At 48.6% G+C, this 12633-nt stretch overlaps 1 protein-coding gene and 1 non-coding gene across 8 annotated transcripts in view; both read left to right on the top strand.

Annotated features, from left to right (window-relative positions):
* MMS19 (MMS19 homolog, cytosolic iron-sulfur assembly component) overlaps nt 1-12633 on the top strand; it is a 35666-nt gene that overhangs the window by 22618 nt on the left and 415 nt on the right. For 4 of the 7 annotated variants that reach the window (XM_010819904.4, XM_005225558.5, XM_010819905.4 and 1 more), the window contains 22 exons: nt 2211-2297; nt 2702-2776; nt 3187-3264; nt 3923-4061; nt 4305-4459; nt 4723-4801; nt 5208-5333; nt 5549-5630; nt 5941-6041; nt 6158-6307; nt 7556-7711; nt 8740-8839; nt 9337-9439; nt 9588-9656; nt 9883-10009; nt 10729-10829; nt 10953-11009; nt 11156-11342; nt 11672-11754; nt 11883-12047; nt 12130-12189; nt 12479-12579. In XM_010819904.4, coding sequence (XP_010818206.1) covers nt 2211-2297; nt 2702-2776; nt 3187-3264; nt 3923-4061; nt 4305-4459; nt 4723-4801; nt 5208-5333; nt 5549-5630; nt 5941-6041; nt 6158-6307; nt 7556-7711; nt 8740-8839; nt 9337-9439; nt 9588-9656; nt 9883-10009; nt 10729-10829; nt 10953-11009; nt 11156-11342; nt 11672-11754; nt 11883-12047; nt 12130-12189; nt 12479-12579 — 2381 coding nt within the window. Of the gene's footprint in view, nt 1-2210; nt 2298-2701; nt 2777-3186; nt 3265-3922; nt 4062-4304; nt 4460-4722; nt 4802-5207; nt 5334-5548; nt 5631-5940; nt 6042-6157; nt 6308-7555; nt 7712-8739; nt 8840-9336; nt 9440-9587; nt 9657-9871; nt 10010-10728; nt 10830-10952; nt 11010-11155; nt 11343-11671; nt 11755-11882; nt 12048-12129; nt 12190-12478; nt 12580-12633 lie in introns of those variants that run through there. The other 3 variants (NR_198918.1, NM_001435315.1, XM_059881883.1) reach the window with 3 other exon arrangements.
* LOC112444558 (small nucleolar RNA SNORA28) lies at nt 6632-6753 on the top strand. Its single transcript, XR_003032909.1, has one exon. It is a non-coding gene; the product is annotated as a small nucleolar RNA SNORA28 (small nucleolar RNA).

Genomic DNA, 12633 nt, shown 5'->3' with positions numbered 1-12633 from the left:
CAGCTAAGAAGGACTTGAGAAGCAATCTGGGAGGTCAGACTGCTTCTCTAACCCCACTCCCAGTTCCAAAGGCACCTGGTACTGCTGGTTGCAAAGCTTTGTGAGGAGACTGTGTGGTGTATATGGAGAGTTACTAAGCTTTCCCCAAGCCTACTGAGGATTCTGTTGTTTTGGCTCTAAGTCATTTTCTTCTTACCCATCTGCTTTTACAATTTTGTTCCTAATATCTCTTGTCCTCTTCACCCTTTAGCTTTATATCTTAAAAAAAAGAAAGAAAAGAAAATCCCCTTACTGCATTTTTGGTGGGGTTTCAAAGAAAAAAAGGAAAATCTGATCTATGTTTTCAGTCTGCCTTCTTGACATACACATGGCTAATAGGCACATGAAAAGATCCTTAACTTTGCTAATTATTCAAGAAATGCAAATTACAACTACAAAGAGGTATCACCTCACACCAGTCAGAATGAAGTGAAGTGAAGTGGAAGTCTCTCAGTCGTGTCCGACTCTTTGCAACCCCATGGACTATACAGTCCATGGAATTCTCCAGACCAGAATACTGGAGTGGGTAGCCTTTCCCTTCTCCAGGGGATCTTCCCAACCCAGGGATCAAACCCAGGTCTCCCACATTGCAGGCAGATTCTTTACCATCTGAACCACCAGGGAAGCCCCTAGTCAGAATGGCCATCATCAAGAAGTCTACAAATAATAAATGCTGGAGAGGGTGTGGAGAAAATGGAACACTCCTTCACTGTTGGTAGGGATGTAAATTGGGCAGCTGCTATGGAAAACAGAATGGAATTACCTTATGATCCAGCAGTCCCACTCCTCTGGTATATATCTGGAAATGATGAAAACTCTAATTTGAAAAGATACATGCAACAAAGTAGAGGACCTAGAGATTTTCATACTAAGTAAGACACAGACAATTATATGTTACCATTTATATGTGGACTCTAAAAAGTAATACAGATTAATTCATTTACAAAGCAGAAAGGGACTCACAGACATAGGAAACGAACTTTACGGTTACCAAAGGGTTTTAAAAGAGATTGGGGAGGAATAAATCAGGAATACAGGATTAACAGGATATATAGGAGTACAGTCCATCCTAAAGGAAATCAGTCCTAAATATTCATTGGAAGGACTGATGCTGAAGCTGAAACTACTTTGGCCACCTGATGCGAAGAACTGAGTCACTGAAAAAGATCCTGATGCTGGGAAAGATTGAAGGCAGGAGGAGAAGGGGATGACAGAAGATGAGATGGTTGGATGGCATCACCGACTCTATGGACATGAGTTTGAGTAAACTCTGGGAGTTGGCGATGGACAGGGAAGCCTGGCATGCTGCAGTCCACGGGGTCGCAAAGAGTTGGACACGACTTAGCGACTGAAATGAACTGAACAGGATTAACAAATACATATCATTATATATAAAACAGATAAACAACAAAGGTTTACTGTATAAAACAGGGAACTATAATACCTTATAATAACCTATAATGGAAAAGAATCTAAAAGATACATATAAATGTATATAACTGAACCACTTTGCTGTACACCTGAAACTAACACAGTATTATAAGTCAACTGTATACTTCAATTAAAAAAATCTGCCTCTTTATACAGAAATCATCAATGCTTTTATATTGCCAGAATTACAGCTTTTTATAAGGGTGGAAAAATAGAATTGTCCATCAAAGGGAGATTATCCAAATAAATTGTCGCTCAACCACACAATGAAATAGTATCAGCCACTAAAACAAATGCTATGAAAGAATAATAACATGAAAAAAATGTACCTAATGTACGAAGTGAAAAAATAGACGGCAAACCATATGTTCAAAAGATTCATGGTTTCTAAAGCTGTATATATTTTAAAGGGAAACAGTGTCTACCAATCACATAGTCATAATACCCTATATACAGAGAAGAAAGTTGCACCAAAAAGTTAAGGGTGTTTATCTCTGAGTGGTGAGATGATAGATCAGATGGAAACTGCGTGATCAGATAGAAAATAAAGGCCCGACAGACAGAAATTTCCCAAGGAACAACACGAAAGAGCAAGCTGTCTTCCTTCTGGGGCCTTGTACCACTTTTCTGGCAATTTGGCTGTAAATCTCACCCTGTTCTGCAGGGTTGGTAGGTTCAGTCCTGTGTCCAGGCATGGTCTAAAAAGAGATACAAGGCCACGCCTCTTCTCCCTTTTGCAGCCACCTAATGATCCCCATGGCATCCAGAGAGAAGATCTCATCCTGAGTCTTCGAGCTGTGCTGGCTTCCACACCACGCTTTGCTGAGGTGGGTCTGGCCAGAGTTAGGGCATGTAGTCTCAGCCCTCAGAAGGGTCAGAAGAAAGAACAGTTAAAGGCATGGAGGAAAAGAAAGATCCAGTTTGCATTCTAGGGTATGGCATCCTGCAAGTGTCTTCAGACCTTTGAAGTAGAAAACTTTACCATCTCTTCATTTAAGATAGTAATCCAGTCCCTATGTGGTGCTATCTTTTGAGATTCTTTAGCTTTGCCAGCTAGCCCACTTTTCAGGTCACTTTTCAGGAGTCCGGCCATGGCTTGGGAGGGAGATTGGTTTACAGTCACAACTCCTGACTCAGTGCAACTCGGTGACGTAGTGCCTACCCCGGGGGCTGGTGGCAGCAAGGACATGGTGGGCTGGCCTCATGCTCAGTTCTTCCTTCTCTCCCACAGTTCCTGCTGCCCCTGCTGATTGAGAAAGTGGACTCCGAGATTCTGAGTGCCAAGCTGGATTCTCTGCAGACTCTGGTGAGTGATTTCTCTCTTTTGAGGACCCAGCTGTCTTTAGACAATTTAGCAGTGCTACAGGATTATGGACTGATTCTTAGAGAGTCGGGGAGCTGTTCCCTGGGCCTCAGGAGAGGGATACCCAAGGTCTTGGCCTGTAGGTTGACGTACAGCCCGCAGCTGCGTTTTGTCCTGTTCTGTAGTAACAGAGTGGCAGCTGAGGAAAGGCTGACCGGGGCTCCCTCTTCAGGCTTGTTTCCATCAGTTGGGACGAGGTCCTGTTTTTCAGTGGTCTGGGTAGGATGGCTGTGAACCCCTGCTGGTCTTACTGCTGAGAGCCGCCTCTTTCAGGTGCAATTATGCTGAGGGGGCTGCACGTCCCAGGAAGTCTGAGAGTGTAGACGGCCGTTAACCTCTGCTCTCCCTGGCAGAATGCTTGCTGTGCCGTATACGGGCAGAAAGAACTAAAGGACTTCCTCCCCAGCCTCTGGGCTTCTATCCGCAGAGAGGTGAGTGTCACTTAGATAAACTGACTACTCTTAACTCCTAGTTGTCAGGTCAGGCATGAGGGGAGCTAACCTACCCTATCCTTTTCCCTCTGTTGCTGTGCCTGGTTATTCAGCAGGAGAGCCAAGGGGCATACTTTGGTTGAATGATATGGGTAGGGCCAGCTGCTTACTGATGACGTGATCAGTCTCCCATTGCCCGCTTCCTGTCCTTCCATGGTAAAGGGCATAGGTCACTCCGAGTAGAGGGGGAGAGGAAGAGACTTGGGGAAAGGGATCCCAACAACCACCGCTCAAGGTTGGTATTCAGTTTCTCAAAAAAGTATGTGGGGACGTCCCTGGCGATCCAGTGATTAGGACTCCATGCTTTCAGTGCAGGGGGCGTGGGTTCATTCCCTCAGTGGGGAACTAAGATCCCACATGCTGTGCAGCACAATCAGAATTGAAAAGGAAAGAAAAGATGTGTATCAATATCCTAGTGGGACTAAGGACTTAGTGAGAATACATCAATTGAGATGAAACTCACGTGAGGAGTTAATTTCCACTGTTGTGCCCTAAAGGTTCTCACCGCCCTCTCCCAAGAAAGGAAATAGGCAGCAGGTGGGTAGGGTCTCACCTGGTGCAGGCTCACCTCAGTAGCCATGGGATCCCTCCCTGACAGGTGTTCCAGACGGCAAGTGAGCGGGTAGAGGCCGAGGGCCTGGCGGCCCTCAACTCCCTGACTGCGTGTTTGTCTCGCTCTGTGCTGAGGGCCGATGCTGAGGACCTCCTTGACTCCTTCCTTAGCAACATTCTACAGGGTAATGGGGCATGGCAGCTAGAAAGGGGAATGCACACAACAGAGGGAAATTCCTCAAGGCCAGTGACCTTTCAAGATCAGCCCCCAAGATCAGTGATTTGCGTATTGGAGCCCTGCTTTGAATTGAAAGATATTTATGTAATAACTGCTAGTCCTGGGGCTCAGCCTCCAGCTTCTGTGACCTGCAGGGGAACCGGGCGACATTCAGCCTACTCCCCGGGTCTGTGATGTGCTGCCTCTCTAGACTGCAGGCACCATCTGTGTGAACCAGACATGAAATTGGTGTGGCCTAGCGCCAAACTGCTGCAGGCGGCTGCAGGCGCGTCTGCCCGGGCCTGCGACCACGTCACCAGCAACGTGCTGCCTCTGCTGCTGGAACAGTTCCACAAGCACAGTCAGGTAAGGAAGCAGAATCTTTCCAGGAAATGATGGGACCCTGGGCTAGGATGGCTCTCACAGAGAAAGCTGTGTTACGCTGGGGCCTAGATATAGTAGATCTTGGGTTTTGCTCCCATTAGCTCCCATTAGCTGCTTCTGGTTCCCTTGTTCACTCTTTTCCTCACACTCTTATGCACAACGATAATTCTCCCCACTTCCATAGTAGCAAGACTGAAATCCATTAAAAGGTAGTCTTTGACCCCATACCCCTTAAAACATTACAGAGCAACCAGCGGAGGACAATCCTTGAAATGATCCTGGGTTTTTTGAAGCTGCAGCAGAAATGGAGCTATGAAGACAAGGGTGAGGCCATCTTCTAGGTGTGCTGGCCAGGGGGTGCTGAGCTCTGTAGCCCTGTAAAGGAGGGCAGGCCAGGAGTGCTACAGAGAAGTGGCCTGGAACAGCCAACCTGTTGTTTGCAAGTTGTAGCACAAGAGAACACTTAAGAAATGAGACCTGTTCATTTTTTTTCCTAGTGTACTTCCTGGGTATCCAATGGGTTAAATTCTCTAAATCTGTCCCAGGAGTTCCCTGATCCAGTAGTTAGGACTCCATGCTTCCTCTGCAGGGGGCATTGGTTTGATGCCTGGTTGGGGAACTAAGATCCCACGTTCGATGCTACACAGCCAAAAAAAAAATCTGCCCCAAGTTATCTTTGCATCAGTGCTGAATGAGGTTTCCCTCTAACCTGGACTCTGTCTCTCCCTAGATGAAAGACCTCTGAGTGGCTTCAAGGACCAGCTGTGCTCACTGATGTTCATGGCCCTGACAGACCCCAACACCCAGCTTCAGCTTGTTGGCATTCGTACACTCACAGTGTTGGGTGCTCAACCAGGTACACTTAAGGGAAAGAAAAAAGATTGGAGTTTTTGGTCCCTTTGCTGTGGTTTTCTGTCTTAAAGAAAGAGCAGTCTTTATTCCCTGGTTCTCACAATTCTGTATGATTTGGGATTTCTATGATCCCAAATTGGGATTTGGGATTATGATTTGGGAAGGATGGTGGTGGCTGCTGGGGAAGAAAGATGAGGTTCATGTCTCCTTCTAATACAGATCTCCTGTCTTCTGGGGACTTGGAGCTAGCAGTGGGTCACCTGTACAGACTGAGCTTCCTGGAGGAGGATTCCCAGAGTTGGTGAGAACATAAGACAGCAAGATAGAGCCAGCTGTTCCAGGGCACTGTGCTCCTGACCCTTGGCTTTCCCAGAGGACACGGACTCTGTGCTTGGCTCTGGCTGCTAACTGGTTGGAGCAATTGTTGTAGGAATGTTCTCTTTGGGGGGGTATTAAGAAGCCCTTTCCAACTTAGTGGTATAGGTACTTGAATCCTGCATTTTTAGAAAGGTGGTCTCAGAAGCCCACGCTCCTGAATCTGCCTAATGGCAGGCCTAGGCAAGAGAGCCTTGGACCCAGCTGAGCTAATGCTCACCTGCCCTGTGCCCCAGCAGGGTGGCAGCACTGGAAGCATCAGGAACCCTGGCCACTCTCTACCCCATGGCCTTCAGCAGCCACTTAGTGCCCAGGCTTGCTGAGGATCTGTGTACAGGTATGTGTCTCTGATCTTCTGTGGCTTGGTCCTTCCCAGGGAAGTTGGTGGGGCGGGGGGGTTCCTTCATGCTTGCCATCACACAGTGAAACCTGATCTCCTGGGTTGCTTTTCAGAGGAGTCAGATTTGGCTAGAGCGGATGGGCCCACCAGGTGCTCCCGGCATCCACGCTGTCTGCAAGCCTTATCAGCTATATCCACACATCCCAGCATCGTCAAGGAGACGCTGCCTCTTCTGCTGCAGCATCTGTGCCAGATGAACAGAGGTGACTACAGGGAACAGTCACTGAGGAGCTGGGCTGGAGGGGGAGCTGCAGTCAGGTTTGGAGTTGATGTGTCTAAAACAGTGGTTCCAGTGATGGCTCTAGTAAGAGTCACATAGGAACTTGAAAAAATGCTGACTGCCTGGGCCTCATGCAGTCCAACTGATTCAGTCTCTAAGGAGCAACAATTATTAAGAATGCCTCGATGATTTCCGTGTGGAATCCATTGAAAAGCACCACTGTAAGGCTATGCTACTCAAAATAGAGTGCATCAGCCAGGAGCGTGGGCATGATCTGGGAGCTTATTAGAAATGCAGAATCTCATGCAAGTAGCACTCTGTAGCAGATAAAACTGTCTGAAACAATTTGAGCTTGCTATAGAAAGAAAGTCTAACCTATTCCGGTATTCTCTTCTCTCCGAGACAAGGCGTTATATAGACTTAAACAGTGTTCCAGCTGAAAAAAAAAGAAATGCACAATCTCAGGCCCCACTGGTCAGAATCTGCATTTTAGCAGGATCTCCCGGTAAATTGTACACACCCTGGAGTTTGAGGAGCACTGCTCCTCACAAGTGACAACAGCTGTGGCTGTTACGAACCTGTGCATGCCCACCATGGGCCCTCACTAATTCCCTAAGCTCCGCACTCTGTACTGCCCTGTCCTTTGTGGTTGATCCAGTCAACAGAGGATGATCCAGCACCTGATACAGAATAGAAAGAACACTGGATTCAGAGCACGGCCTGGGTTTGATCCCTGACTTTTGCACTTACTGTGACCCTGGAAAAACCACTGCTAATTTATTGAGCTTTCACATCCTCCTCTACAAAATGGGGGAAATGATACTGCTGAGGGGGTTGTTTTGAAAACTAAAGGAGAATGTATGTTTGACCCTTAAAGTTTGTACAGCACACACACATTTTTTTTCACTGGGTAAAAACTATAGTACATGATCGCAGTTGGTTGAGTCCACAGATGCAGAACTGCAGATCCGGAAGAACCGCTTCGAAGAGAATGGTTATAACTGACACATAGATCTCCGACTGTGCAGGAGGGTAGCTCCCCACACCCCCACACTGTGTATCAGTGCTTCTGTTGCAGAGCTGGCAGGGCAGATCTCTGCTCCTAGATAAAATGACTTGGCTCTTTATATTAATAAGATACTTACCTTTGATTAGTCTTCCTATGTCCCGTATCTGACAGACCGGGGAGTGCTTTTAAGAAAATCTTACGGAAAACTTTCTCGCCACACAGGGAGTGTGAGTCCAGGAACCAGTGAAGTTATTGCTGTCTGTCAGAGCCTCCAGCAAGTGGCCGAAAACTGCCAGCGCGACCCCGAGAGCTGCTGGTACTTCCATCAGACAGCTGTACCCTGCCTGCTTGCCTTGGTTGTGCAGGCTTCCGCGCCAGGTAACTTGCCCCTTCTCACCCGTCCCTCTCACCCCAGCCTTTCCACTGTGGTGAACAGCCCTGCCACCTGCAGGGTTTCGCTGGTATTTTGCACTAGCAGAGGTGTCTTTTGAATTCTGTGTCCACATAATGAGATTTCACTTTAATCACAAGGTGCCAAGCTGACCGCTGGAGAGAACCAAAATCTACTAGTGTTAGCAACACTTCAAAGGACGCACACTTTCCCCCCTCCCCTTCAATTGCTGTGTAATTAGATTAGTTAGAATTAGGCTCTGGAGTTTAGACCTGGTTGGGTCTCACGGTCAACTCTACCACTTGCTCACTTAGGTGCTTAGTCACTCAATTGTGTCCGACTCTCTGCGACCCCATGGACTGCAGCCTGTCAGGCTCCTCTGTCCATGGGAATTCTCTAGGCAAGAATACTGGAGTGGCAAGAATTCTCAAGGCAAGAATACATGCCCTTCCCCAGGGATCGAAACCCAGGTCTCCCACATTGCAGGCGGAGTCTTTCCCGTCTGAGCCACTAGGGAAGCCACCACCTGCTAGCTTAGGTGAAATACCTAGGCTTTCTAAGCTCCGTTCCCTCACTTGTGCAAAGGAGATGGAGAGTAATACCTGTGTATCACAGGGTAGTTGGTAAGGATTAAGTAAGTTAATTCGTAATGCTTAACAACAGTGATGTATGTGTGTATGGTAGCTGCTGTGTAAAAGGAGCCACGAAGATAAATCCACGTTACCTTTAAGTTTTTGAAAAAACTAACAGTTCTGATGTTAAGAATATTCCTATTAGCTAGTCTTATTTCCCACTGTTGTCTAGTCAGAGGCAATTCTCAGGAGCTCTCTGTGGCCCACATTAGACATTCCTGCTTCTGGTGCCCTGCTGGTTCCCAGGGCTACAGCATTACTAGAGGACAGGTTACAAACTGCTCCTGCTGTAACGAGAGTCACGGCCCAGTCACGAGGGGGACAGGACCTAATCGTGTGAGCCACAGTCATGGCCTGTGCCTGTGTGTGTTTTGATTTGGCAGAGAAGGAGCACTCAGTTCTGAAAAAAGTCCTGTTGGAGGATGAGGTCTTGGCCACTATGGCATCGGTCATTGCCACTGCCACCACCCACTTGAGCCCTGAGTGAGTATAATCATGCATTCGACTTGATCCCAGGGAGGCTAGCATTCTTGGGAAGTAGCAGATGATTTCCTTCTGAGCTGTCCTCTCACCCAGATGTAAATGTGAAGGTGGTTATTTGTTTTGTAAGTCTTATTGGCAAAGAAAGAAGGGGTCTTTTAGCCCCATGGACTGTGGATGAAGGTTTGGGGAGCCATGGACTAGTGGTTCTTAACTACAGATAGGTGTGCATGAGAGTCACCTGTGAAGCATTTTTGACATATACAGAGTCCTCTTGCTAGATGATAAGCTCCAAGGGAACAGGGATTTGATCTGGCTGGGTCACTACTCTAGCACCAGGGCCCAGGACAGGAATGGTTCCTGGCATGTAGTATGTGCTGAGTTAGTATTTGTTGAAGGTGTGAATGAGCATGCTCTGGTCCCTGGACTCAGTGAGTCCCAGGAACCCCAGGGCTGCTGTCGAACCCTGGCTCCTTGGTGACACTGGGTGTACCCCCTAGCTTAGCCTCCCAGAGTGTCGCCCACATCGTGCCCCTCTTCTTGGACGGCAACATCTCCTTCCTGCCTGAAAACAGCTTCTCTGGCAGATTCCAGCCATTCCAGGTGAGGGTCCGATGGATCAGACCCAGATGGGGAACAGTCTTGGGACATCTGCCCTTCAGATCTTTCTGGGGAATCTGGGATGGGTGTCTTCAGGGGCACAAGTCTCTTGCTGGTGGGACAGGCTTGATAGGGCCCTTCTTCCTTACAGGATGGCTCCTCAGGGCAGAGGCGACTGGTCGCACTGCTTATGGCCTTTGTCTGCTCCCTGCCTCGAAACGTAAGTGACCACAACCTTTGGGGAAAACCCCAGTTTAATCCTGACCAAGGGAGCTGGAGCCCAGGTGACTTCTGGGCTGAAATTTGTCACAGCTAAGCTGATTTTCTGCTTTGCCTACTGGAGAATTCACTTCCCCTTCACCCTGGCCCCTGCTGCCACTCTCTTCTGGTTGTCTCTTGGAGTTCAAATGTTCTCTGGGTCCATGACATGACCAGGTTTTCTACAGGTGGAAATCCCACAGCTGAACCGACTCATGGGGGAGCTTTTAGAGCTGAGCTGCTGCCAAAGCTGCCCCTTCTCCTCTACTGCTGCCGCCAAGTGCTTTGCAGGACTCCTGAACAAGCACCCTGCAGGTACTGGAGGGAGAACCAACTTCTGATGCAATCTTGAAGTTTAGTAGTAACTCATTCTCTTTAAAGTGAAGTGGAAGTGAAAGTGAAGTCGCTCAGTCGTGTCCGACTTTTTGCGACCCCATGGACTATAGCCTGCACCAGGCTTCTCCGTCTGTGGGATTTTCCAGGCAAAAGTACTGGAGTGGCCATTTCCTTCTCCAGGGGATCTTTCTGACCCAGGGATAGAACCCAGGCCTCAGGGATCGAACCCAGTTCTTCCATCTTGCAGGCAGATGCTTTACCCTCTGAGCCACCAGGGAAGCGTCATTCTCTTTAAAAGGAGTTTGCTAATATAATCAGGCTTCCCATGGGACAGCCCTTGGGACAAGAGTCAAGACCAGAGCTGGGCAAAGCTTTTATAGGATGTAAGAAGATAAGGGCTTCAACCAGAGTGCTCTGTCTAGTTCTGTCCTCCTGTTCCCTACAGGGAGCTATCAGGGGTAATTATTAGAAGTGGACAGCTCTTTTCGAAAAAAAGACTTTTTATTAGTAGACTTTTCTAATGCCAACACCCCAACATTATGAGAATACCAGGCTCATGCTGGTGTCCTAGAGCTAAGTGGGCCAAGTCCACAGCCAAAATGACATTGTTCTTTTCTAATGGCTTCTGCATTTAAAGGATTTACAGCCTTTGTTGTCAAAACAGACACATGCGTCAGCATTTCCTACCTCCTTTTTAGGGCAACAGCTGGATGAATTTCTGCAGCTGGCTGTGGACAAAGTGGAGGCTGGGCTGAGCTCTGGGCCCTGTCGTAGTCAGGCCTTCACACTGCTTCTCTGGGTAAGGAGTCGGAAAGGAGTTTGTTAGAGCAGTTAATCTGGTTAAATGAAACCTCTCCCTTGAACCCTGCATGCTTCTCAGGGTTTGGGCATCTTGCCCTGACTTTTCTCTCTCTGGTGACAGGTCACAAAGGCCTTAGTGCTTAGATACCATCCTCTCAGTTCCTGCCTTACAGAGCGGGTAAGTCTTTGCTGAGCAAGCAGAACCTAGGATCTGAACAGGAACTTCGCTCTTGATCCGCTTCCTCCCCAAAATGCCTGCTGTCCTCCTCTTGGTATTTAAGGTCCTTCCCCATTGATGTACCTCAAAAGCTCTCTTTCCTCCAGCTCATGGGCCTCCTGAGTGATCCAGAACTAGGCCCGGCAGCAGCTGATGGCTTCTCTCTGCTCATGTCCGACTGCACTGACGTGCTAACTCGTGCTGGCCATGCTGAAGTTCGGATCATGTTCCGCCAGCGGTTCTTCACGGATAACGTGCCCGCTTTGGTCCGGGGCTTCCATGCTGCTCCGCAAGGTGAGGAGAGGTTAGAGGGAGGCCCTTAAATATATAGACCTTTCCTTTGTTCAGGCCACAGTCTCTAAAAGAATTTAGGACCCGAGTGCTTCTTTAGAGCATAGTATGGCCTCTACCGGAAGGCTGAACATCTAGATTCTTGACCCACTCTTTTCCTTTGATGGATGTACCTTGCCTATTCTGAGCCCGAGGGGCTTTTTTTTTTTTGTTTGTAAAAAAGAAAAAATAAAAATCTATAGACTGATGTCCCAGCTTCACCAGAGATTGGAATTGAATTCCCACGCTCTGTCAGAGCCCAGTTTCCCCCTTAGCTTTTCCATTTTTTGCAGATGTGAAGCCAAACTACCTGAAGGGTCTGTCTCATGTACTTAACAGGCTGCCAAAGCCTGTGCTCCTGCCAGAGCTGCCCACGGTAAGCCTTGCCATCACAGCCTCTAAGCAGGGATGAAGCCATTGTCCCCCCCATGCTGGGGCTGGAAAGGGGAGGAGAAGCAGGCTTATCAAACATGTGGTCACCCCCCGCTTCCTGTGACCCCTTAGCTGCTCTCCCTGCTGCTGGAGGCCCTGTCCTGCCCCGACTCTGTGGTGCAGCTCTCAACCCTCAGCTGCCTTCAGCCTCTTCTACTGGAAGCACCCCAGGTCATGAGTCTTCACGTTGACACCCTCATCACCAAGTTCCTGAACCTCAGTGCCAGCCCTTCCATGGTGCGTTGAGCCCTGACAACTCTTTGGCCTGTACGCCTCCCCTTCGTGGGTTTCCCCTCACCTCCTTATGGTTGTGTTCTAGGCGGTCCGGATCGCTGCACTGCAGTGTATGCACGCTCTCACTCGCCTGCCCACCCCCGTGGTGAGTACCGCAGGTGTCCCTCTCTGGCCTGGAAACTTCCTAGAAGAGCCAGGGCCACCTTTCTGCCTTAAGCATGCAGGACTGGCCATCCGGCTGTGCTACTGAGGTATGCACTATATAGTACAGATAGGCAAGGGTTTCCTGAGTCCTTGAAAACAGAACGGCCAGCCTGCCACACAGCACTGTCTGGAGTCAGTGAAGAATAGGAAGAGTATTAGATGTAGAGTCAGAGCAGCTTTTTTGGTTACCTTGGTTGAACAAGCTAAGATGAGATCCTCTAACTCCACAGCTGCTGCCATACAAACCACAGGTGATCCGGGCCTTAGCCAAACCCCTGGATGACAAGAAGAGGCTGGTGCGTAAGGAAGCAGTGTCAGCCAGGGGAGAATGGTGAGTTTCTAGGTCACAGGGAGAGACGGGACTGAAGTGAGCCTCACCACCAAT

The sequence above is a fragment of the Bos taurus genome, chromosome 26 (genome assembly GCF_002263795.3).
Source record: "Bos taurus isolate L1 Dominette 01449 registration number 42190680 breed Hereford chromosome 26, ARS-UCD2.0, whole genome shotgun sequence".
NCBI classification, from domain to species: Eukaryota; Metazoa; Chordata; class Mammalia; order Artiodactyla; family Bovidae; genus Bos; species Bos taurus.
Note: the sequence above shows the minus strand (reverse complement) of the source record. Positions and strands in the feature narration are given on the sequence as shown.